Below are 23631 nucleotides of genomic sequence, written 5' to 3' on the forward strand. Positions count from 1 at the left end.
CACACGCACACACAGGCAACTCAAAGACTGACTGACGAGCAGAGCAGGAGTTTAAATTAGCTACTCAACCACCCTGTGTTCATGAGATACTTATTAATAATCGAGAAATAAATATCAAGTCTGGAAACCTGATATCGTAACAAACTGAATGTTGTGTTTTTAAAGGCGGTTAGGGTTAGGGTGTGCTTAAACAACAAAGACAGAGTAAAAAGGTAGGAGTGGTTTAGAGTTGATGTCTGTTCAAGTTATTTGACCTTTTTTTACCTTTGCTGTGGCTCATTACACCTGCTGTAGTTTCTGAACATTCAATAAACGACAAAATTGGACTAATTACCTTGTTTGTTTGAGTATATGTCACAACAAACATCAAATAGGACAAATATATTTCATTACGTTTTAACAAATTCTACCAGCGATAATTATGTGAAATTAAATTAATTATATCCCGACTTCCTTTACCTTTATTGGGCTCTTTGGTTCCTCCTATCAGTCTGTAGTTTCTCATACTGAGGYCATCAAACCAAAGTTCAGATCCACCATGACTGACTGACACCGGCTGGCGTCAGGTTTGCAACCAGCKTCTGACTGAGAAACCAGTAAGCTGCTCCCATTGTCAGAATGAGGAAGAAACTGCATTAGGTTTTCTATCACTTTATTATTTCTGCTATAACTGATGTACATTCGCATATAAAGTTAGTCAATAGAGTTTAACTTGCATTTTTTATGTTTTGTGTCATGAGGTAGATCTCAGGCAGCTGGTGAGAGAAAAAGTAGATCTTGCTCTCAAAACGTTTGGCTACCCCTGACATAAAGCATTACTTCTTTATTCTTTTGGACATCTTGGGATAGTGTTGTCCCCTGCATGTGGCCTGTTGGAGCCGGGAAGACAGAGATCACCGTGTGGGAACAAACCTGGGCCTGGAACTGGGCCTTCTGCTGCTCTATGGCTATCATCTTCTGAAGCTCCGACGCTTCTGCCTTCTCCGAGGCGCTGAGATGATCAAAGCTGTCCATGAGCTTCCAGAGTCCACGCAGAGAGCCGACGGACCGGTCTAAGCGGCGGGGGAAGCGTCCTTCACACTAACCCGGCGTGAGCCACGGCGGAGGAGATCCTCAGGAAATCCCTACGCAGCGCTGATCTACAAACAACGGAGATGGTCTTCACACTGTGATGAGTCATAGCGTAGTAGTTTGGACATCAGCGTCATGACCGTGACACAGGAAGTTACGTTTACCAAGATATTTGATAGTAAAAAGACGTTTACTCGATCCCTGAAAAGGTCAGTTAGAAAAGGTGAAGATATTGCTGTAAATGCACCAGACTTGGAAAGCTGCTCATTTCCATCAGTATTCCATAACACGAACACACTAAAACAAGACCATTTATACAAAACAGTAAAAATAACAATAAAAGAATGCTGAAAGGAAAAAACAAACAAACAATATAAGGTGAATTACACCTGTTTTAAAATACTTGTATCAAAAGTGCTAGTATGTTTCAAAGTATAAAAAAATATATATTTGTCATAAATGAAACAGATTTTTTAAAATGCCCATGCTTTATAATTTTCCAAAAATATCAACAAATATCCTATTGTAGATATTTATTTTTAAAAAATAAAGAAAGAAAAGATTATGTAATATTTACGACTCTGACCCATTTTATTTAGCTTGAATTACTGAAAGCAAATGTAGATACCCTGGTGTAAAAGAACAAAGTACTTTTGCACATTTGACCGATAGTAACCTCCTGCCAGATCTTAGAGCGGAGTGAGCCATCTTCTTAAACATTCAACAGCTTTGTACTTAACTCCGAAACTAAATCCGGGTAACGGTGGTGACCTTGSTGAGTTAGTCATCATGGCGGCCATCGTTAGATTGAGTTCTGTGTGTCGTAGGGGTGTAAAACGTGAGTACTGCTCTCTGTCTTCCATGTGTGTGGGTTTTCTGAACACGAGCGCTAATCTGAATACAGCAGAGCGGGAGAAGGACACGAAGAAAGGACCAATGAGGTGCTCAGGCAGCTTACATAGAAACAATGGCCGATAGAATAGGGTCTGTTGTCAAATTCACGACACAAAATAGAGGAATGCAGGCGCACAGCTAGAACGGGCTAACCTTTGATATTACAGCTTCAAATCCCGTCTCAGCTCTAAAGAACGGGACTTCGTGTTGTGACGTTAAAAACTGCCAGTGTAATGAAATGTTGCAAACCTAACCCTGTTTTGTGTTATACCTGTAGAACTGATGTCCGATTAAAGCGTCTCCTCTGTTCTCCCTCCTCAGCTCTGTTCTACCAAAGCGCCCTGCTGGCTAGGCCAGTTGTCGTCTTTCACAAAGAGCAGCAGCTCCACCCGCTGACTGCAAGGATCCATTCGTCACCACCGCTCTACGGTGAGTGGTGGACAGTCAACTCTGCAGTGGTACAGACTTGGAACAGGTCTACACACAGATGAACCTCTGAGATTTGAATCAGAGACGGTCACTATCAAGCTCAGACGGCATGATGGTGACTGCTAAAATGGTTCAAATCCTGAGTGGTGCACTAAGGTTTAAGGAAATGCAGTGTTGATGCTCTGGTGCATTAGTAGTAGAAGAAGTTTTATTTATATTGTACTTTTTCAACAACAAGGCAGTTCAAAGTGCTTTACTTGGATTAGAAGACAAACAAAACAGTAACACAAGCACAAAAGAAAAACTACACTTTAAAATGTTCCATTGGTTCTGGATTGCTAAGTAAACTTGAAAAAGAAGACCAGAGTGGTTGGAAGGTTGATATAACAATAAGTCTTTAATGTATTTTGGTGCTAAAGCACACCACAATTTGTAAGCTAATGGTATTTTCAAAGTTTGTTTTAGATTAGTAAAGGATAAAGCCAAATGTTGGTTCTCCGTGTTTGATTCTTGTCCTGGGTTGCTAAGTACTCCACAACAGGATCTAGATCTTTCTCTGATATTAGTCCTTTAAACCTGGAAATGTTAATGTGACAATAAGGATAAGTAGTCCACAATTTATAAACCAACAGGAGTTTCTCTTGGTCTTCCTCGTTTATTGGTGCTTCAAGCCTGGGAATGTTTTTCAGGTGATGGTTAGAATCAAATAAACAGTCAGTCAGGGTGATGAAATGACAACATCAGGAAGGATAGGGAGAACCCCAGCACATACAGCAACATTCAGACATGTGTATCTGTAGTCTTGAGATATGTGTGCAATAAGTCCGTTAACCCTGTGCAGCCAGCTCTCCCAGGCAGCAGTCTCTGATACGATGGTCTTATCAAAGAGCAAGTCCTTGGAAGCACTCTGCTCCACAGTTGCATGGATGTCTTCAGGAAGGAAACAAGGTGGGAAAGAGCCTCTTGTCTACATATCATCCAGCCAGATTTGAGATGGGCAGCCAGTTAAAGTCTACAGAGGGGAGCCAGTTCAGATAGACAGTATTCTTTAGATCAGGTAGACTTTTAAAATTTTCATCTCCCCTAAAGTCTCACAGGTACATTCCTATTGATTCCAATCATCCAAATTATTGTGGCCGTTCCCGACAGGCCAGACTAGCAACTTCTCCAAGATCGATTCCATCCGGCTGGTGTTAGTCTGMGTGTTCGCTAGTCAGCCCAATGCATCACACTGATCAGGCATCTTGACAAGGGTTGAAACAGTTGCCGAAGTCTTCCGAATTTGTTAATATGCCAGGTATCCTGGAAAAAACAACTCCAAAGAGCAGAAATCCCGTTATCATGAATCCAACTAAATACAGACCCCCCATGTCTTCCAAGTATAACATGGACAGACAAAAAACAATTGTAAACATTCAAAGAGTCCAAAATGAATGCCCCTTTGCCCAGTCTTGTTGTGAAAATTTGACCTATTGCATTGAGAGACCATTTGACCAGTTCCATAATTTGTAGATTTGGAGCATGTGCAAAGAGAGGCTCCAAAAAGCAACACAGAGACGGAGCAAACGGGGCATAGATGGGTAGGAAGGGAGCAGAGGAGAAAAGCATCCGCCTTCACAGAGAGCTGAAGAGTGTTGAATGTAGGTGCCCATCTGGTTATGTGGTTAACAATACATTTGGGTTTACGCTGCAGGAAGAACCTTGTTTTTTTTTTCTTCTTCTTCATTTCACTTCATCTTTAAGGTAGAAGGCTGAAACCTGCCTGTGGTGAACAGCGGATGTTGTTCTGGGTCACATCATGACATCATGCTCTCTTTCATCTAGTTTATGAGAAGTTCCGCAGTAGGGCTGTGAATTACAATGTTAGCTGGACAAAATTGTTCATATATTCCAAGTGTCATGAGTTCACACTTGTACAGAAACCCTAATATTGAATGCAGTGACAATTTACACACACTATTCATTATGTTCATCCTGTTGGTATCAGCTTATGTTGCCAGAAAAACGGGTCATGCTAATTTCCAACAGATGAAGCTAGAGCGTGTTCTGTTCCTGGCAAGCCTCAGAAAATGAAGTGAATGGTTGTGATGTTGAGACAACCCAGCCTCTCATATTTCATCATCGTTCCAGTTACTGCTGCTGCTCTCCAACGTGAGCTAGCAGCATTGAAAATCAAACGTGTGAACAGAATCTGACTGAAAATGAGTGGCTGTGTGAATTTTATGCTGAGCTTCAGTGAAGTTCGGAAGTTGGTTAACACATGTGCTACCTTGCTCTGCAGCGGGGTCTGACTCCAATGCTGCGTCTCTTCACTGGACAGCAGAGCGAGTGCTGAGCATCGCCCTGCTTGCCTTGGGTCCTGGTGCGTACTTCTGCCCCGGGTCAGTCATCGATTACTCCCTGGCTGCTGCACTCACCCTGCATGGACACTGGTAAGACTAGCCGCCACCAGACTTTGCTCTGGGGAAGTTTAACAAGAATTGTTTCGCAGAAGAAATGTACAATTGTACAAAAAAGAGATCAGAATCCACAAATTTCCTCTGGATAGTCTTTGGTGAAATACTGAAAAATCTGATTGTCAAAACTAAGAACTTCCAGCATTTGAGACCTACAATCATAAACGTCAAGTGTTGGATTTTAGAATATGGGAAAATTTGGTGCTACTGCCAGAGAATAGGAGAGGGGAGGATGGGCCGAGTAACAAAGGCAGGGGGTGGAGGGTTAGACGCCATAATGTAGGATATTTACAGGAAAATAATACGGGGAGCATGGCGGGGGGTTAAATACGGTAGTTTCCTGGCCAAAACAGGAGACTTGAAAGTTATGCCAACAATACATCATCCAACAGCATGTACTATTTATTAGTTTGGTAAAAGTCTTTTTAAAGTTATTGAAAGGGATGCACCAATATGAAAATTTGAGCCGATATCATTATCAGATGTTAATAGTGCCGTAATGGTCAATAACTGATATTTAGAAATATACGATGTTAAAAATATTGAACACATCACAATTTTTCACAGTAAACATTTTTCTAAAGGTGTTATTGACAGGACATTTTCACCAAATATTGGTAACAACTCAAGTAATCCCCACCTTGGAAGAAACCAAAACAAAAAAGTTTAAAATAATGTAAAATAACAGAGGGAAACCGAACTGAACATCCTTAGTGATATTTATTTAATACTTTGTTCCAAAGCCTTTGTTGGTAATGACAACAAAGGATGTATGAACTGGAGAGCGTGGAAATGGCAATGTAGAAATGATGCACTGCAAAAACACAAAATCTTAACTATTTTTATATTGTTTTTTATATATTTTTTTTATAGTTTCTAGTTCCTAGTGCAAATATCTAAGAACACTTGAAATAAGACAAACTAAATTACAGGTAACTTTTCAGCAAGAAATAGGAGCTTGTTTTAACCCATTAATTCCTTAATTTTGATGAAAAACAATTCTAATTCCATAGGGCAGATTATTTCACTTATAACAAGATAGGTTTCCCCCAGTCTGCTATAGGCCTGGTGGGCTGCCATGCTTTACATGTCCCCATGCCAGGCTAAGCGTTGTGTGCCTTTGTTTTTATTAAAAAGAAGAAAAATTAATTTATATATTTTTTTAAAAAGTATAAGCCGGATTGCAACCGTCTCTTCTGCGGTGAACATTTCACTGGCAGGGCAGAATTATTCTTGAAAAAATGGGTTTCTAGTTTTTTATAGTTGCTGCATTGAACAGGTAGCGATCAGACCGCTGGCTCCTCTGCTTTGGCCGCTGTGGTGACTTGATCTCTGAAGTTCACCTTGACGCAGATCGCTCATATTGGCTCACCTATATGGACATTTATATCAACCCCCTGTGAGGATGAGGATCCATGTTTCTGTAGAATTGATCAAGGTAGGAATCGAGTTTAAATCCACCGTGTTTGCTCTGCTCAGTGTTCACAGGGACACATTTAGAGGTGAGCGTTGAGCATGCAGTGAGAATATTTCTTTGTGAACAAGGCATCATACAGTATGTGTCGTGTGTGTTTATGTCTCAACATGCTGACTCTGTCTGCGGTGATGAAGTTTGAGTTCCCGGTTAGCCGATGTGTTAGTGGACCAAGGGTTCAGCCTGTGGAGGAGCTTTTACACTCACCTCCACGGCCGAAAGCCAGCATGGTGCGTGACTAGCGCAGCATGCTGGCTTGTTTTTATTTAGTTTTATTTTTTGCGGCGACACAATGCATATGTGTCTACTTGGAGCCGCGCAGAGATCAGAACAAAGGCAAAGATAATTTTATTTACATAGCACATTTTCAACAACAAGGAAATACAAAGTGCTTTACAGGAATTAAAAGAAATATAAAAATAAACTAAAAGAGCAAAAGAAGAAAAAGAATCTAATGTTGATCTAAAGTAAATAAACTAGAAACTCCTATTCAGGGTTGGTAGATAAGTATAATTAAGTATCCTCTGGTCTGATTCAAAATCTGGGTTGCAGTAATAGGAGTCTCTCTGCAATAGTCAGTACTCTACAGTTTCTAAAATATAAGCTAAAGAGTGACTAATAAACTAGAGTCTCTGAATTCCAAGTTTGTTCCAACTCCTTTTCTGGGTTAAAGTGAGTACTCCACAGTTTCACAAAATAAAAACAAAAAAAGAGTAAAGGACACATTGGGGCAAATGGCAACATTCAGACAAAACAAAGGGCAAAGAAAGACATGAGTGAAAGCGGTGACACCACAGGGCCATGAAACCACGTTGCTCAGCCTCCTGGCAGAAGTCCAATAAGATGTTGTTATCAAGGCCTTGGGAGCGCTCAGCTCCACAGCTGTATGGACAACAGGAGGGGGTGAAGTGGGAAGGAGCGTTATGTTTACATATCTTCAAGGAGATTGGAAATATGCAACATCCATGAAAGAATCAAGGCAACAATCTATGTTCCCTGGAGTCTTGGCATCATACCTGTATTGTATGTTGTCAACACTCCAGGTATGTTTGTTGAGAGACTCAGCAATCCCTATTCAAAGAGAGATTGCTGAAACTAATCACTACATCACAGACCAGCTGTGTGACGATGATGACATTTATCGGCAGTGTCGTATATTTTATGTCCAGGCAAACATTCTGGGGAGAAAATTTCATATGTGCACTGATGAAGTAAAAATAACTCTGTTCAAAGCTTACTGTATTCTTGTATGCAGCTCCTTTGTGGTGTAAATTTAAAAAAGCTAGCATGCAGAAGCTAAAGGTTGCTTATAATGACTCCCTGAGAATTCTGCTTAAGAAACCCAGGTTCAGCAGTGCAAGTGAGATGTTTTTTAATGCACATGTCAGAACATTTCAGGCACTCATGAGACATTTGCTATACAAGTTTGTGTCGTTTGTGCAGCTCCAGGAGAATAGTCTTATTGTGATGTCTTCACATCCCTCTGTCAGTGCACTAAGATACCAGTTGGCTCTGTGGAAACATTAGTATGCAAGTCTTTTATGAGATTTTATTTTTACTTTTATTTTTGTATGTGTTGTTGTGTATTGTGTCTTTGTGGATCACAAATCCAACTCATCTCTCTTAGTTTCCGCCATAAGACCTATCAGCTGCTATTGGTAGTCCAGCAGCACATCAGAAGCTCCAGTTTGTTCATTCAAAGGTCGTCTGAGATGAACTGGTCTTTCAGTGGGTGCTTGTGTCTGACGTCAGCTGGTCTTTGCGTTGCAGGGGTCTGGGTCAGGTGTTAACGGACTATGTCCATGGGGACACAAAGGTCAAGCTCGCCAGTGCAGGCCTCTTCATCCTGTCCACGGTCACCTTCGCCGGACTCTGCTACTTCAACTACAATGATGTGGGCATCTGCAATGCCATCGCTCTGCTCTGGAGCAAATGAAAGGGATTTTGGACTGGCGAGCTCAGGGGGAACCAGCGCTTTTTGAGAAATCTTGCCCCAGATAATTGTAAAAAGGAAAATAATAATAAGTCAATATGTTCTTCATAAGTTCTTCTATCATTTTGCATTTACTGAGGATGTAATGTGTTTGTCTAATGGATGCCGAGCTGTTCCAGTTTGTTTTTTTCCATTCAGTTGAGCTGCAAGCATTTACTTTAGAGATTCAAGCATTTTTATCCAGACAGCCATGGTTTGGTTATAATCAAGTCTTACAGAATACAGAAGTTTAACATCTTCCGTCATGTTTTTATACACATATATATAAAATCAGCCACACACTTTGACACAGCAGGCCATGTTGCAGCTCTAACCCAGCTGTGGAGGTTTTTCACAAGCCACAATAAAGTTATTTTATGATTCATTCAGAACAGTCTGGTTCCCTTTACAGCATTTCTAGAAATTGAAGATTGCACCCTGAATTTAGGATGCTATTTTTTTGAAGCTATGCAACAATGCGTAGCTGGATATGAAGTTGCAAACTTAACTTCTGCTGATTATACTGTAGTTCTGTACAATACATAAAACAATCAGAAAGCTTGGATAATTGGATAATGTTTTTGTTTCTGTTGGTGTTTTCACTTCCTGCATGCAGCTTAAATTCTACAGTTTCAGGGGMTAGTCAAGAAAACGGAGCTCTGCCTTCTGTGTCTACACAATACTTATGCAATAAAACAGCTGGTACACATCTGGTTTGGGGCTGGGGGTTTTTATTGAAAAAAATAGTTTAAAAACACCTATCTATAATAAATAGTAAAATGCATTTACATTAAGTGGTTAAAAGAAAAGAAGTTAGGATAAATCTGAGGACGAATATTTCTGTATAAAACTGGGAATGACTTCTGGAAAAGACCTTCACTTAAACTAAATATGACTGATGGCAAGTCAAAATTGTGCATTAATTTCAATGTATGTTACTGATGACACAGAAATGATCAACAAAACAAAATGTCTACTTGAATAAACAGCTGCCATAAATGAGGTATAGTGGAGTGAGTCAGAATCTGGATGTTGCTGTCATGGAAACAAAAAGTACTCTCCAAGATCCTCCTCTCTCTCTGTGAGTCGGACTCCAATTTGACTTCTGATTTTTCCATAATTACCAAACAAAAGAAAAGTCGAGGGAGGAAGCATCAAACAGATCTACCTGTGGGCCACTTTATTTGGCATACTGTTTATCTGATTTGCTGTTTGTGATAGACTGAGCTTCAACAGCAATACAAGAGGTGTAAGTAACCAAATGTGGATGGTTTTAGTCATAGCTGATGGACTGGAAAGAGTATTTCAGAACCTGCTGACATTATCACACACACAAGCACCTCTCAGGTTTACAAAGCAATGCGTAGCTGGATATGAAGGACGGGAAAAAGAAAAGCTGATGTCAGAGAATAAGGCTTGTTGACAAGAAGGAGTTCAAATAACTCCTCATCCCAGTCGTACAGACTTTAATTGAGCCAAAACGAGAAATAGTTTGCATTTCTCGTTTGGACTGTGGGTACTCTCCCAGTCCAAAAAAACATGAATGTCAGGTTAATTGATCTCTTTAAATTATCCTTAGGTGTGTGCRCACACACATACACACACCTAAAGAGTCTCTGTGTTTGGGCGGACAGACGGATTCTGTGACATGTTTTAAAAATGTGCTATCCTATTGTAACCTGTCAGAGCCACCAATAAAGCCTGGCGAGCTGCATATGACTCAGGTTGGTGATTCACTCTTTGAGGGTTTCCCTGAGCTGGACACTTTGTTTCATTCATCTGACCTTTTACCTTTACAATCCTTCCAGGTACTACAGCTGAGAAACATCCCAACAGCATGATCCTGCCATCACTATGCTTCACCATGCGGATGGTGTGTTTGTGGTGATGTGCAGTGTTTTCCTGACCAGACCAAAAACCTTTCTTCTTCTTCCTCACCACTGAGTCTTCATCAGGCTTTTTTCTAGACTAGTCCATCCTTGATGTGAGTTTCTGTCAGCAGTTTCTCAATGCCTCTCTTCCATAAAGCTCTGACTGGTCAAGAACCAACAGTTATCTGCTGTTGGTTCTTGACCAGTCAGAAAGAACAGCAGTGTTGTCATAACCTGGTGCTCTCTCATTTTCTCTCAGGTTGTGAGGACCATCTGACCTAGACAAATTCACACATGAACCATGTGTGAATTTGACACAGCAGGCCATGTTGCAGCTCTAACTCAGCTGTGGAGGTTGGGAGAACACTCCTGTTCAGTGTTTGACATTTATTTTTTACTCCATCCCCTGAAAATATTGAGCAGTTGATTTATAAAAACAACAAACAAGGCTAACSCATCCAAGGGGTTGAGTATTTTTTTATTGTCAGTGTTTGTTACCCAGCCTCCAGATTGACAACATTGTCTCAATCTTCACAACAATCAGAGAAAGTATGCGGCCCATGTCATATATGACTTTTATGATCATTTGGGTTACGCAATATATAGAGAAACTCAAAATATATTTTCAGTAATTACTGATCTTCATATCAGCACTGATATCATTGTGGTATGGTCATTTGTAGCAGATAGACAGTCCTTTGAACTGTCAATCCTTAAACCTGACCACATGATAGGGGTCAGGTTCAGGAATTTGATTTTGACCAAGTTGGCTTCTCGTAGGCGGCTATGGACAGTCTGAGGTGGGATGCATCTGTTGTGCAGACCACTAGTCTCATCAACTGTTGTGTTGCTGGTCTTAGACAGACGAGCCAGATGTGGCGATTTTGTGCTGGAGTGGTCAGATGTAGCTGACAAGGATGAGGTCGATTTGCAGACTATTTTTAACAGTCTGTTGGAAACCAACTCTTAAACGGCTAATGGTCCGATTATGGACATTGAGCCGTGCAGCTACTGCTCTGGTGGGCATCCCTGCATACAACATGCCAATGGCACACTCCTGCATAACTTGTGGCATCTGTGGCTTTATGACTTGTGACCAAATGTGATGTTTTGGGGTGGCTTCTTATTGTCCAGTTCAAGGATTGTCCAGTTTTTACTCATTTTGTCTGATTACCCACTGGACATGCCCCACCCATCCACTGAGTAATGCTCACTGAGAAGCAAATTGGATTAAAAATTGTTCACAAATCAAAAATGTCCACAWATGCTTACTTACCGTTAACTCCACATGGCAACAATATTTGACATGGGGCGTTAATATTTATTTTTGTTCAGTAATGATAGTTGTTCAGCAGCCTCCAGTGTCTTTGGAGCAACAGGAGATTCACATCATGGATGCTCTGCTGCCAAAGTGACTTATGCTGTCACGTTAATGTGGACCAAAATCTGACAAAGCGTAGATTCAACAGCCTGTTGAATCTACGCTACAAAGAAATAAGACAGTTCTGAAAGAACAGGGCTCTAACCTATTTGTACTTATGTGTTCATTTCAAAAAGGTTTTAGGAAACAAGTCATCAGTAGGACAAGAGAAAACAAGCATACAAAACCAAGAACAAAATAGCAAACATTTATTTAATCATGCCATTCATCTCAATCTAAATATATCACTCATCGACTCAGTAATTATCAGAAATGAGTCATTTAAAACGTGGTATTTATATACCTATTCAATTTACTGTTAAAGAACCAGCAAATGGATTATAGTGTATAAAAACAAAATTATTACAAAATGACTCGTGTTGTAAACAACCATATTTACTAATCCATAATAATGACAGTTATAAATAACAACCCGACATACAGCATCAGAATAATTACCAACTTCTTGCCCATGTATACCAAATAATATACGTACATAAACTTAGTTATATCACAAACAAATCAAATAAACTAATGATCATAACAATGACAGAAAAATAATAATCTGCGTATAATGTTAATAGTAGCAGAAGAAAGAAACAAACTCACTATCCCTTTAATAAAGTGGCTAGTGAATGTTCTATTTTCCCAAGAGAAATGATTATGGACTGCATTTATTTACACAAAAAATCCTACTCTCATCCACTTCATCCATGGATCCATGACGCAGAATTAGTTTATGCAGGCAAGGCGTGTCCTCCTCACGCTCGAATGCCAGGAAGTAATCTGGGTACATGGTGGATTCAAACTTGTATTTGCCAGTGGAGATACATTTCCACCAGAACAGAGCCTTGTGTTTCTCTGCTTTAATCATCTTCAGGACTTTGGGATCCTAGCAATGACAGAAGTGGGAAAACTGGTTAGGTTTCATTTTGTTCTGCTGCTGAGTAACAGTGAAGGTCGTTATCTTCTTTCAAATCACTCTGCCATTATTTTTCACTCACAGTGATACGATTAGCTGCACCTTAGCATACAGTCTCATTTCACAGGTAAGAAAGGCCTGACTGACAGAACCACTGAAAAGAATGTACTCACCATGGGCTCTGGGCACACTTCCTTGTTATTTTTGCAGGATATCATCATTTTCTCACCATCAGCACAGACGTAGAGCATGACCGACTGATACTTGTTAAGTGATGAGTCCTGATAAATCTGGATTTCAAATTTGCAATCTGAAAGAAAACACAAAAAAACAAGTATAGTCCAGATGTTTTTTAAGTGACCTGCACAGCAGAAGTGTTGGACTAAGGCCCAGAAGAATCCTGGAAACTTTTTCATCATTTATGCTTCTACTCAGACATATTTTAAAAAAGAAAAATAAGCGAAGCTCTCGATTTACTGGTCGATCTACGTTCCCACCCTCATCTATGGTCATGAGCTTTGGGTCATGACCGAAAGAACGAGATCACGGGTACAAGCGGCCGAAATGGGTTTCCTCCGCAGGGTGGCTGGGCTCTCCCTTAGAGATAGGGTGAGAAGCTCGGTCATCCGGGAGGGACTCAGAGTAGAGCCGCTGCTCCTCCACGTCGAGAGGAGCCAGTTGAGGCTCGGGCATCTGGTCAGGATGCCTCCTGGACGCCTCCCTGGTGAGGAGTTCCGGGCACGTCCCACCGGGAGGAGGCCTCGGTAATCCCTCCAGGACACGCTGGAGGGATTACGTCTCTCTATGGCCTGGGAACGCCTTGGGGTTCCCCCGGAGGAGCTGGAAGAAGTAGCTGGGGAGGGAAGTCTGGGCCTCCCTTCTGAAGCTGCTGCCCCCGCGACCCGACCCCGGATAAGCGGAAGAAAATGGATGGAATGGATGAAAATAATAATAATTATAATCTGGTGGAATAATAAATTTGGTGACACTTTATTTGAAGGGGTATGCATAAGACTGACATGACACTTTCATAAACATGACATAACATCTGTCATGAACAAAGAAGTCTTTATGAATATTTATGACAGTTGTCATGAAGTGTCATTCAGTAAATAATGACACTTTTAATGCAAAGTTGCTCTAAAAGTTGCATTGAAAGTCCATTAAAAATGCCAACTTACATTAAATTATCATAATTTACAAAATCATGCAAGATTGGCACTTTTAATGGACTTTTAGTGCAACTTTTAGAGCAACTTTGCATTAAAAGTCATTATTTACTGAACGACACTTCATGAACATTCATAAAGACTTCTTTATGTTCATGACGGATGTTATGTCATGTTTATGACAGTATCATGTCAGTCTTATGTGGATAAGAACTCCACAGAGCCGTTCATTGCAAAAGCAACGGGGTTTTTTAAAGTCCTTCCTCCCAAATTCCATTTTGCTTAACACGGCTAGATTACTTTTTTATGGTTTTCTTATTTTTCCTATGTAGTACCTATTTATTTTCTCTCTGATAAAATTGTAATTGTTTAACAACTTGTTTATATTACAAAATCAATGAAGTAGTGCTGTGTCAGAACATGCAATATTTGTGATCTTGGCATAATTATATTGTCCCTCATTCCAGATGCCATGTTTTAATACATTTATCTCATTTGTTGAAATTTGTCTGCACTGTGACATTTCTTGTCTTATTGCAATGTGTTTCAATGTCCTGCAGGTTGTTATACTTCTGCCTAGGGATGCACCGTCCCACTTTTTTCACTTACAGATATCTGAGGTTTAGCATCAGCCGATGCAAATCTGATACATAAAAACAGTGCTGAACTGACTTAAAACGTCTTTTTTTTAAACACAGACAGAAATAAGTAATAAATAAACTGACAAAAATAATAGGTTGACTATCTTGGTCAAACATGTACATTTAAACTGTAACAAATCTTTCAAATGGTTCAGAAAGTTCAGTTAGGAATAAATAAATAAAATAAATCAAGCATAACTTCATACAGAGCACAAAGCATAGAATTAGGCTGAATAGATCTACCGTTGTGAATTGGGCACACTGTCACTGATACCCAGCCTATAATACTTTTTAATACTGGACTAATACTGGATTAATAAGGCCCTGAAGGACCCAGAAGGGATGATCCTAAGGAGCATCCAACAGTAATGAGTGCTCCCCATCCATTAATGTTGGATGGGGAGCATATCTACTGATGCTCCTTAGGAAACAAAGTGTATCTCATCTAATCTAGTGTTCTGTTTTGGAATGCTACTGGGAAATAAATGTGCTAATTCCCTCACAGGGTTACCAACTGCCCCAGTCTGATAAACTTGGCTGAGTAAGATTGACTGTACATGATGTTTAGTCCAATCGTCTGTTAGAACAGATTCCTGGAGGATGCTATTAGAATTTAGTGGAAATGTGAAACGGCTCATCAGTGCAAGGTGTGGCATTTGCTAGACTGTTTGGGTTAGTGCCAGCAGAGAGACATATTTTGCTCCACACCCAAAAATTTGGCTCCACCGCCCAAATTTGTTTTTACAATTTCAAACAATATATGAAATGTAACAGTCATGTGGCTTCATCTGGCATGATGTGTGACTTTGATGTGTACCAAGGTAGCATGTTTTTTTAATATTATTCATAATTTGTACTGGTCAAATGCAAAGTGAAAGGCAATCAATGAGGCAAATGACACATTCAGCAGTTTTTGTCTGTGATGCAGACATTCCTTCCTTGTTATTTTGTCGACTATCTTTAGCCTATGAGAAATTCTGCCATGCCATTCACCCCCAAAATAAATAAAAAACATTCAGTGATGCGAGTAGCTGCACCTCAGCACACAGTCTAATTTCACATGTAAGAAAGGCCTAACTGACAGAACCACTGAAACCACTGGCAATTAATTTTATCAACTAATTGCCACAAAAAACTATGGATCTGGTATTCCAATGTATTTTAAATTGTCCATTATTAAATAAAATGAAATAAAAAAAGTTGTTTCCCCCCCCCGTCAATTTAGTTCTTGATTTTCCGTAGGTAAGAATGCAATGAGCCCACCGAGGACCTAGTTGACTCAACAAAGGGATGATTTACATCAAAATAAGTTTTTGAAAATATTTTATGTAATTTGGCATTACTTTTTAAAAAAGAATAGGGAGAAAAAAAATCAATAAAAGCCCAAAATTGAATTTGACATGAAAAAAAAATCTGATTCATTTTTAAAGSATACCACCCAGTGTGATGATGTGGGTTTTCTGTGTATGTATTTTGGTTAATGTAGTCCCTGTGTTCTCTTGTCAAGACCCTGATTGCTTCCAGCTGYCTCTCCTTCCTCTGATTATCCCTGTGTCTTATGTCATGGTTTGTCCATAGCTTGTCATTGTGAGTCTACCTGAATTTGTGTTGTGTCTCGTTCCGTACCTGTGGTTCCTGTGCGTTGTGTGCAACTTTGAACTTAATTAAACCAATTTCTCCACCTAACCACTGGTGAGATCACCCTGGGTCTCGCCACCTCAATCATCATCAACAAAACCCCACTTCATGACACCCAGAGCTAAATGTAATATTACAACATTGTTGAAAAACATCACAAAAACAAAATTTTAATCTCCAGCACACTCCTACCAACTAAAAGGTTGAAAAATGTTTGTGTTTTTCTAGGGTTAAAAGGTATATATTTTTTACTTTTATACTCATTGCAAAATGCTGTGGTTGGCTGCAGGCATCAAGATTAGCTTGTCTTGAGACAAGATAAATGCTGATGGACAAGCCTATTAGCATGTTGTGACACCACCATTCATTGTAATTACAGCTCATCCCTTGGGGTATATCTCTATCGACTTTATACATGTAGAGGTTTTTATTTTTTCTTTCTGTCCTTGCAAAGTAGCTCAATTCTAGTGGCAGACCAGAGTCTCCCCCWGCGTATCATACACTTGACAGGCCTCCAGGCTTTCATTTCCCCTATACCAGGCCAAGTCTTGCTTGTTTTTGTTTGTATTAAAAAAATTAAATAAATGTTGATATTCTCAGTAAATGTTCCATTTCTCTAACTTGGGGTCTTAAGCAGCTGCTGGCTGAAATTGGATTTATCAGAAGTACAAATAATTGATATTTATTTTAATTGTATTTATTTTAATTTGTTGTTTTTAAGACTCGATAGTTGTGGGTTTAAATAGCATTTCATTRACGATGTCTTCCCGTAACTTATAATTACCCGGCTATATTTTTACATTTCCTGCCAATTTAACTTCTTTTAATACAAAAAGCCTCGGGCTTAGCAAGTTTTCTGGGGTAAACCCTGCAGTCAATGGACAATTTACCTGTGCAAGAAGACAACTAAGTCAGTATGTTATTACAGTATCTTACCACATTTCTATACCTGACAAAAGGATTGATAGAGATTTTTTGGTATTATCATTTTGTTGTTACTTTAGTTCATATTCAGTCTAATGTTAGTYAGTTTAAAGTGTTCTCTTCTTTAGTGTGTATGAACTGACCTGGAGGTCACAGCTGCCTGTTCATCTACATGTGAAACAGTTTGACCGAGATTTGAACCGGGCTCAGATCGTAGGTCAGATGTTAAATTGTTTTACGACCTTTGCTGTTTTTCCTCTGCTGTCTATCCTCCCTCTTTGAAGTTTGAAAATAAAAGACAAGCTGTACCCAAAGATCTTCAGAATGCTCTGTGAACAGCTCAGAGGAGCAGTTGACAGAGTCTTCTCTTTTGCAAAAGCTTTAAGATTCATATACGTTGTCTGTGGTTCTTTTATGTAGGTTTTAGGAAATTACCTATCAAGGATGAAACTAATTTATAGTACTGTATCAAATGTTTTTGTTAATTCAGTCTGACGTTGCATTATTTACAGGCATTTGCTGTGGACCTTACAAGTGTTTAACTCCACAGCTTGTAAACCAGACAGTTTTGCTCTGTCTGAACCTTTGAAGTAAGTGTGTCTAAATCGAAGCTACTTCAACGTATTATTCCCTCATGTCTAAATTATGTCAATATGTAACTAATGTCAGGTTATCTAAGAGAATTAAGCCACAATAAATTAGCTCAATCTATTTTAGAAAATCTCTATTAAAAATAGTATGTTGGAAATTATTTATAGACTTGTCAATGATTTAAAAAAAACTATATTAGTGTTATGGTTGTTGTAAGCTGCTGCGTAACTTCTGCATGTTTCCAGTGGTGTGACTTACCAGTCTGTGAAGTCGGAGAGCCTTCCTACAATCACCCTAATCCTAGGATCTGCAACCTGCCGCTCTGAAGCCTCAAGTGACTCTTTAGACCCTCTACTAAGATTAATCAAAATTGCTAAAGAATTGTGTAAAGTTCAATAAACAGGTATAGTGTTAACAGGTTTTCCAGGGTGTTTTCATGCTGTTTATGTGGAACATTTTCACAAAGTATGACACTAAACTATGAAAAGGAAAATAATTTGTAAAAACACATTTTTTGGTCAATCCATAATTTTTTTATGTCAGTTTCTGGTATAAAATTAAATAGTCTATTGAAGAAAATGTAGTAAAGTGCTAGCATTATGTATTTTTTAGGAACTTAGTGCCATTTTATAGGACAATCAAATAACTATGTTACCTTAAGTAATAAAACTTAGGTTGACACCTTGAAATTGGACATTTTTGATCTTTGACATCCCACCTTCGGCAAGTCCAACTTTCACTGACTCAGCAAAACAAGATGAAGGTTTTAGAGTAACCAAGTCAAAGTCTGGACTAAATCTAATTACAGTGAAGTACTGTGTGACTTTTACTAGACCATTCAAACTCAAAAATACTCCAGTGTGGCTCAATGAAAGCAATTCTGCAAAGATCTCACTGCCAAAAGCAGAGGAGTTATGTCGTCTCTTACCAGGCTGTCCTTGATCATGGACTGTCCTGTCCTCAAATTCAAATTTTCCCGAAGTTTTCAAAACAAGAAACTTTTGGTCATTGCTTTGGATCCACCTTGATATTGGAGGCTCACATCTCCTGAAAGCATCTGAACAAAGCTCTGCATTCCATAGAAAACAAGTTATAACCATTGTTATGGCATCTTTACTACACAAATGTCAATAAATATGAAACAAGCTGATATATATAAACTACCTGTTTCACGTGGAGCAGAACTGGTCTCTGTGCACAGGTATTGAAAAATATAATTAAAGTGCTGTTTTCTATCTAACAGCATCAAAACCAAATAGATTTACAGATTAGAAAAGTATGCATCACCTACCTTTAAAGTAAAAAGAATTGTTAAATGTTTGGATGAACTTCAGATGAGAGTCTTCACAGGTAGCCATTAGTGGATACCTAGAGAATAAAATCATAAAACTTAAACCACAATATGTTTCCATAAGGTACCACAGAATATGATCTGAGCCATGTCTAACAAACAAGTGCAAACAATCTGGGCATCATTGTCCTATGATTTAAAATCCTTTGAATGCTAGAAAAGATGCCTGACAGACTAGCAATCTCAAGCTATAATGAGCACTGCTCTCCCCAACCTGCTGCTCAATCTTCCCTCAGACATGTGAAAGACTAATTTGACTGTTTTGAAATGTACCCAGTCATGAGGTATATAACAGGGGTATAAATGGGGTTGAGACTAATGCAGCGACATTCATCACTCTTATCAGGATATAGCCATTAAAAGCTACAAGTGGCAGAAAAGCTTACCACATGGTTGTTATGCCCATAAACTGTAAAACATTTGAAGGTGGTTTAACTTGAAAATGAAAGTCCACCTTATTCCTTGAAAATGTAATTTAAATCAACAAGAACATTGTTTTGGTTTTAACTCAGAAATTAACGTTCATGAAGTTGATTTAACAAGAGTCAAGTTGTCTAAACATTGTTTTTTAAGTCCATCCATCCATCCATCCATCCATCTTCCGCTTATCCAGGGTCGGGTCACGGGGGCAACAGCCTAAGAAGGGAGATTCAGACTTCTCTCTCCCTAGCCACTTGTTCCAGCTCCCCAGGGGGAATCCCTAGGCTGTACTAGCCCAGCTGAGAGACATTGTCCCTCCAGCGTGTCCTGGGTCTTCTTGTGGGCCTCCCCCCGTTGGATGTGCCTGGAACACCTCACCAGGGAGGCGTCCAGGAGGCATCCTGACCAGATGCCCRAGCCTCAACTGGCTCCTCTCGATGTGAAGGAGCAGCAGCTCTACTCCGAGTCCCTCCCGGATGGCCGAGCTTCTCACCCTATCTCTAAGGGAGAGCCAGAATTATTACTATTATTTTAGTAATTGAGTATTCCATCGATCATTCTGGCAAACCCATTTCGGGCCGCTTGCATCCGTAACCTCGTTCTTTCGGCCACAACCCAAAGCTCGTGACCATAGATGAGGGTGGGAACGTAGATCAACCGATAAATCGAGCGCTTTGCTTTTAGACTCAGCTCTCTCTTAACCACGACGGACCGGTACAGCACCTGCTTCACTGTAGACCAGTGGTCCCCAAAGTCGGTCCTCGAGGGCTGGCATCCTGCACGTTTCAGTTTTCTTCTTGACGGTAGTAACAACCTTTTCAGCATGTCAATGTTCTTCTTAGAGCTTCTAACGAGCCATCATTTGATCCAGGTGCGTTAAACCAGGGAGAGACCTAAAACATGTGGGAGGCAAGCCCTCGAGGACCGACTTTGAGGACCACTGCTGTAGACGCTGCACCAATCTGCCTGTCGATGTCCCGCTCCCTTTTTCCCCTCATTCATGAACAAGATCCCGACTTACTTAAACTTCTCCACTTGAGGCAGAACACCCTCCCCGCCCCCTCCGACCCGGAGAAGGCACTCTACCTTTTTCCGGCTCAAGACCATGGCCTCAGATTTGGAGGCACTGATCCCCATCCCGGCCGCTTCGCACTCTGCTACGAACCGCTCCAGCAAGAGTTGTAGATCACGGCCTGATGAAGCCAACAGAACTACACCATCCACAAAAAGCAGAGATGCAATCCTAAGGCCACCAAAACCGATCCCTCAACTCCTTGGCTGCGCCTAGAAATTCTTTCCATGAAAGTACTGAACAGAATTRGTGACAAAGGGCAGCCTTGGCGGAGTCCAACCCTCACTGCAAATGAGCCAACTTACTGCCGGCAATGCGGACCAGACTCTGACACCAGTCATACAGGGACCTGACAACCTGTGTCAAAGGACCCAGTACCCCATACTCCTGGAGAACCCCCCACAGGGTTCCCCGAGGGACACGGTCGAACGCCTTCTCCAAGTCCACAAAACACATGTAGACTGGTTGGGCGAACTCCCATGAACCCTCCAGGACCCCGCTGAGGGTGTAGAGCTGGTCCAATGTTCCACGACCAGGACGAAAACCACACTGCTCCTCCTGAATCTGAGGTTCGACTATCTGATAGACCCTCCTCTCCAGGACCCCTGAATAGACTTTGTCAGGGAGGCTTATGAGTGTGACCCCTCTATAATAGAAGCACCATCTATTATCTCCAGTGATAAGCTAGTGCTTATCACTGGAGATAAGCACCAGCAACCCTCCTGCCCCTGATAGGGACAAAGGTGTTAGAAAATGGATGGATGGATACAATAAAATCAAATGATAGACTAATGGTTCTCCAACTATTCTAAAGCAAATACTGCCTCAGTAGGGCTACAGCAAACTATTATTTTAGTAATCGAGTATTCCATCGATCATTCTGGCAAGTAATCACTTAGAAACAAAATTTGCACATTGTGCAGATTTTTTACTTAACCACTTAAATTTATTTAGTAAAACATTAAAGATACATGAAAATGCTGATTAAGAAATCTTATAATTAGGAAAATGATAAATTATGCAAATGAAAATGATTAAACTCGTCTTAATTTGTCATGCGATTAACTGATTTAATGTTTATTGTGTCAGGGCTGGTAGTACTCCTGCAATTGGAAGGTTGCCGGTTTGATTCCAGGTGCTTCTTATCACATCTCATTGTGTGAGAGTTTATGATGGGTGAATGTGGCATAGAGTTTTGACTGGTCAAAATGACTGAAGAAGTACCATATCAGTTAAGTCAGGGGTGCCCAAACGTGAATATCCATCAGTTATAGCAGACATAGATAGAGTGATAGAAAACCTAATCCAGTTTCTTCCTCAGTGAGATTCTGACACTGGGAGCATCTTACTGGAATATTCTAACTGGATGATTAGAATATATTGAATTGGTTACACTTAATTAAGTTGAATAAACTTAATAAATTAAGTTGGATAAACTTAATAAATTAAGTTGGATAAACTTAATTGAATTGCTTGTTGCCCATATAAGCAATTCAATTAAGTTGGTTCAACTTTTTCTTTTTAGAGTGTATTTGATGTTTATTGTGACGTATACTTGCAAACGAACGAGATAATTAGTCCAACGTTCAGAAATTACAGCAGCTGTAACGACCACAGCAAAGGGTCAACTGAAAACCACTCGTCCCTCAGCAAGCCGAGCAGAGATTATGTTAAAACATGACGTTCAGGCTTCATGTTTATTTCGCGATTATTAATAAGCTCTTCCTCAACACAGCGGTGGTTGGTGAGCTGATTTAAACTAATGTGCTGCTAGTCAGTCGGTCTTCAAGTCGCCTTTTTTATTTTGTAATGTAATTTGTAATTTAATCAAAACCAAATTTGCGCAACACCTTGTTGAAACAATAATTACTGACATTATTTTTCTTAGGTCATTAATTTGAACACGTTTTGTTTATTAAAAAACAATTATTTTATAAAGTTACAAACTTTTTGGATCTTAGTGAATATTTTTGATAAGCGCATCATGAGGACGTGCTGGTTTCAACATTATGGTGTTCAGCTTGTCACCTTCTGCCGAGATCGACTCAAAACCTGCGATCGACCCGAGTTAAGTCTATTTACTATGTGCTCCAGTTAATGATTATTAAATTAGTTTAAGATCATTTCAATAATTGATTCATACAATTAATCGTTTCAGATCTACTCTTAGGTTTTCCAGCTACTTCAACCCTGGCAAGCTTTTTAAAGTGTGAGTAACTGAACATCCCACAATAAATCCGAACTAATGTAGCTGAGCTACTCTAATATCCTTCGACCATGAGTGTTTTCTGTATTGCACACATAGCATAAAATAAATGGTTTACACACAATTAGCAGGAAAACGTCTGGGCTGATTGCTGAACTGCAGCAAAGCAGCTTTACTGTTACAATGACACAATTTAAATAGTTATTTTCACTACGTCACCTACAGGTAGAAACGTGTAAAAAAAAAACAGCCTGATCTTATTGTTTAACCTGTTACAGCCACACCCGTATTGGGTTCTATCTATCAACAAGCAAAAAGTTTAATGGGGAAAGAAAGTACCAAACCTTTAAAATATGCTCTCCGTGGCGGTGGTGCAACTCAGCTCTGACAATAAAGCAAAAACAGCAAAAAGTGACTCCTGGTTCTCCTGTGTCGCTCCCAGCTGGCTCCGTGTCGCCGCTTCGTCCTTAAGGCAGGCTGGACTGATTCCACTCTCTTCTGCCTCACACACTGTCGCGTGAAATTGGACGTGAGGCGCTGCCGCTTCCCGGTGTTATGAGAAATTCTGTTCCCTTGTGAAAATCTGTCCCCCGTGTCGGGAGCGCGCATTGCAGCCAGAGAGGTGGATCCGGCGAATCTGACCATTTTCACGGCGCTTCCGATCGATTTCTCGATGAAAACTACTCATTTAATCATGTCAATGTTGTAACTTTCAGTTTAATCGGCAGCTATCAAAATAAAAATACACACATAAATAAACGAGGTCTTGTCCTTTTACGCTGTTTTGTGTTATTTTAAACGCGAAGAGTATCGATCTTTTTTTCAGCTTTTGTCTTGTAAGCCTGACAAATAAAAGTCGGTCAACAAACACAGGTTTCCAACACGTGGTGTGCATTTATAATTTTTCATTTCTGATAAAGGAGGATGGAAGCTGGCCAATAGCAGGGCACAAAAATAAAGACTTCCTGAAAAGATCAGTGTAAACTTTTTGGTGAATCCCGTTCTAATGTAAAATATGACAGATTACTGGATTAAGGAAATGTCTATGCTATCACACATAATAATTTTTGAGAATTTGTAAACAGTTGCTTTTTATTTCCCAAAGTTATG

General features: G+C 39.9%; 3 protein-coding genes across 5 annotated transcripts in view; 1 reads left to right on the forward strand and 2 right to left on the reverse strand.

Annotated features, from left to right (window-relative positions):
- timm8b (translocase of inner mitochondrial membrane 8 homolog B (yeast)) overlaps positions 1-2328 on the reverse strand; it is a 3844-nt gene extending 1516 nt beyond the window's left edge. Inside the window, exons 1-2 of one of the 2 annotated variants that reach the window (XM_008425261.1) lie at positions 2237-2328; positions 913-1139 (exon numbers count right to left, since the gene is read on the reverse strand). In XM_008425261.1, coding sequence (XP_008423483.1) covers positions 913-1014 — 102 coding nt within the window. In that variant the 5' untranslated portion in view covers positions 1015-1139; positions 2237-2328. Of the gene's footprint in view, positions 1-912; positions 1165-2236 lie in introns of those variants that run through there. The other variant, XM_017308268.1, reaches the window with a different exon arrangement.
- Positions 1799-10010, forward strand: LOC103474368 (succinate dehydrogenase [ubiquinone] cytochrome b small subunit B, mitochondrial). The gene is made up of 4 exons (XM_008425260.1): positions 1799-1909; positions 2287-2394; positions 4676-4826; positions 8095-10010. Exons 1-4 carry the CDS (start codon positions 1861-1863, stop codon positions 8258-8260), a joined length of 474 nt encoding a protein of 157 aa, XP_008423482.1. The 5' UTR covers positions 1799-1860; the 3' UTR covers positions 8261-10010.
- Positions 10011-10626: 616 nt separating this feature from the next.
- LOC103474370 (interleukin-18) lies at positions 10627-23130 on the reverse strand. 2 transcript variants are annotated; one of them, XM_008425262.2, is made up of 6 exons: positions 22866-23130; positions 18764-18840; positions 18637-18663; positions 18401-18541; positions 12683-12819; positions 10627-12479 (listed from the first exon to the last, which is right to left on the reverse strand). In XM_008425262.2, exons 2-6 carry the CDS (start codon positions 18828-18830, stop codon positions 12249-12251), a joined length of 603 nt encoding a protein of 200 aa, XP_008423484.1. In that variant the 5' UTR covers positions 18831-18840; positions 22866-23130; the 3' UTR covers positions 10627-12248. The 2 variants fall into 2 exon arrangements, with proteins under 2 accessions (XP_008423484.1, XP_017163756.1); XM_017308267.1 differs by lacking the exon at positions 22866-23130 and having other exon boundaries at positions 18764-18899.
- Positions 23131-23631: the final 501 nt, after the last annotated feature.

Source organism: Poecilia reticulata, linkage group LG13, assembly GCF_000633615.1.
Source record: "Poecilia reticulata strain Guanapo linkage group LG13, Guppy_female_1.0+MT, whole genome shotgun sequence".
Taxonomy (NCBI): Eukaryota; Metazoa; Chordata; class Actinopteri; order Cyprinodontiformes; family Poeciliidae; genus Poecilia; species Poecilia reticulata.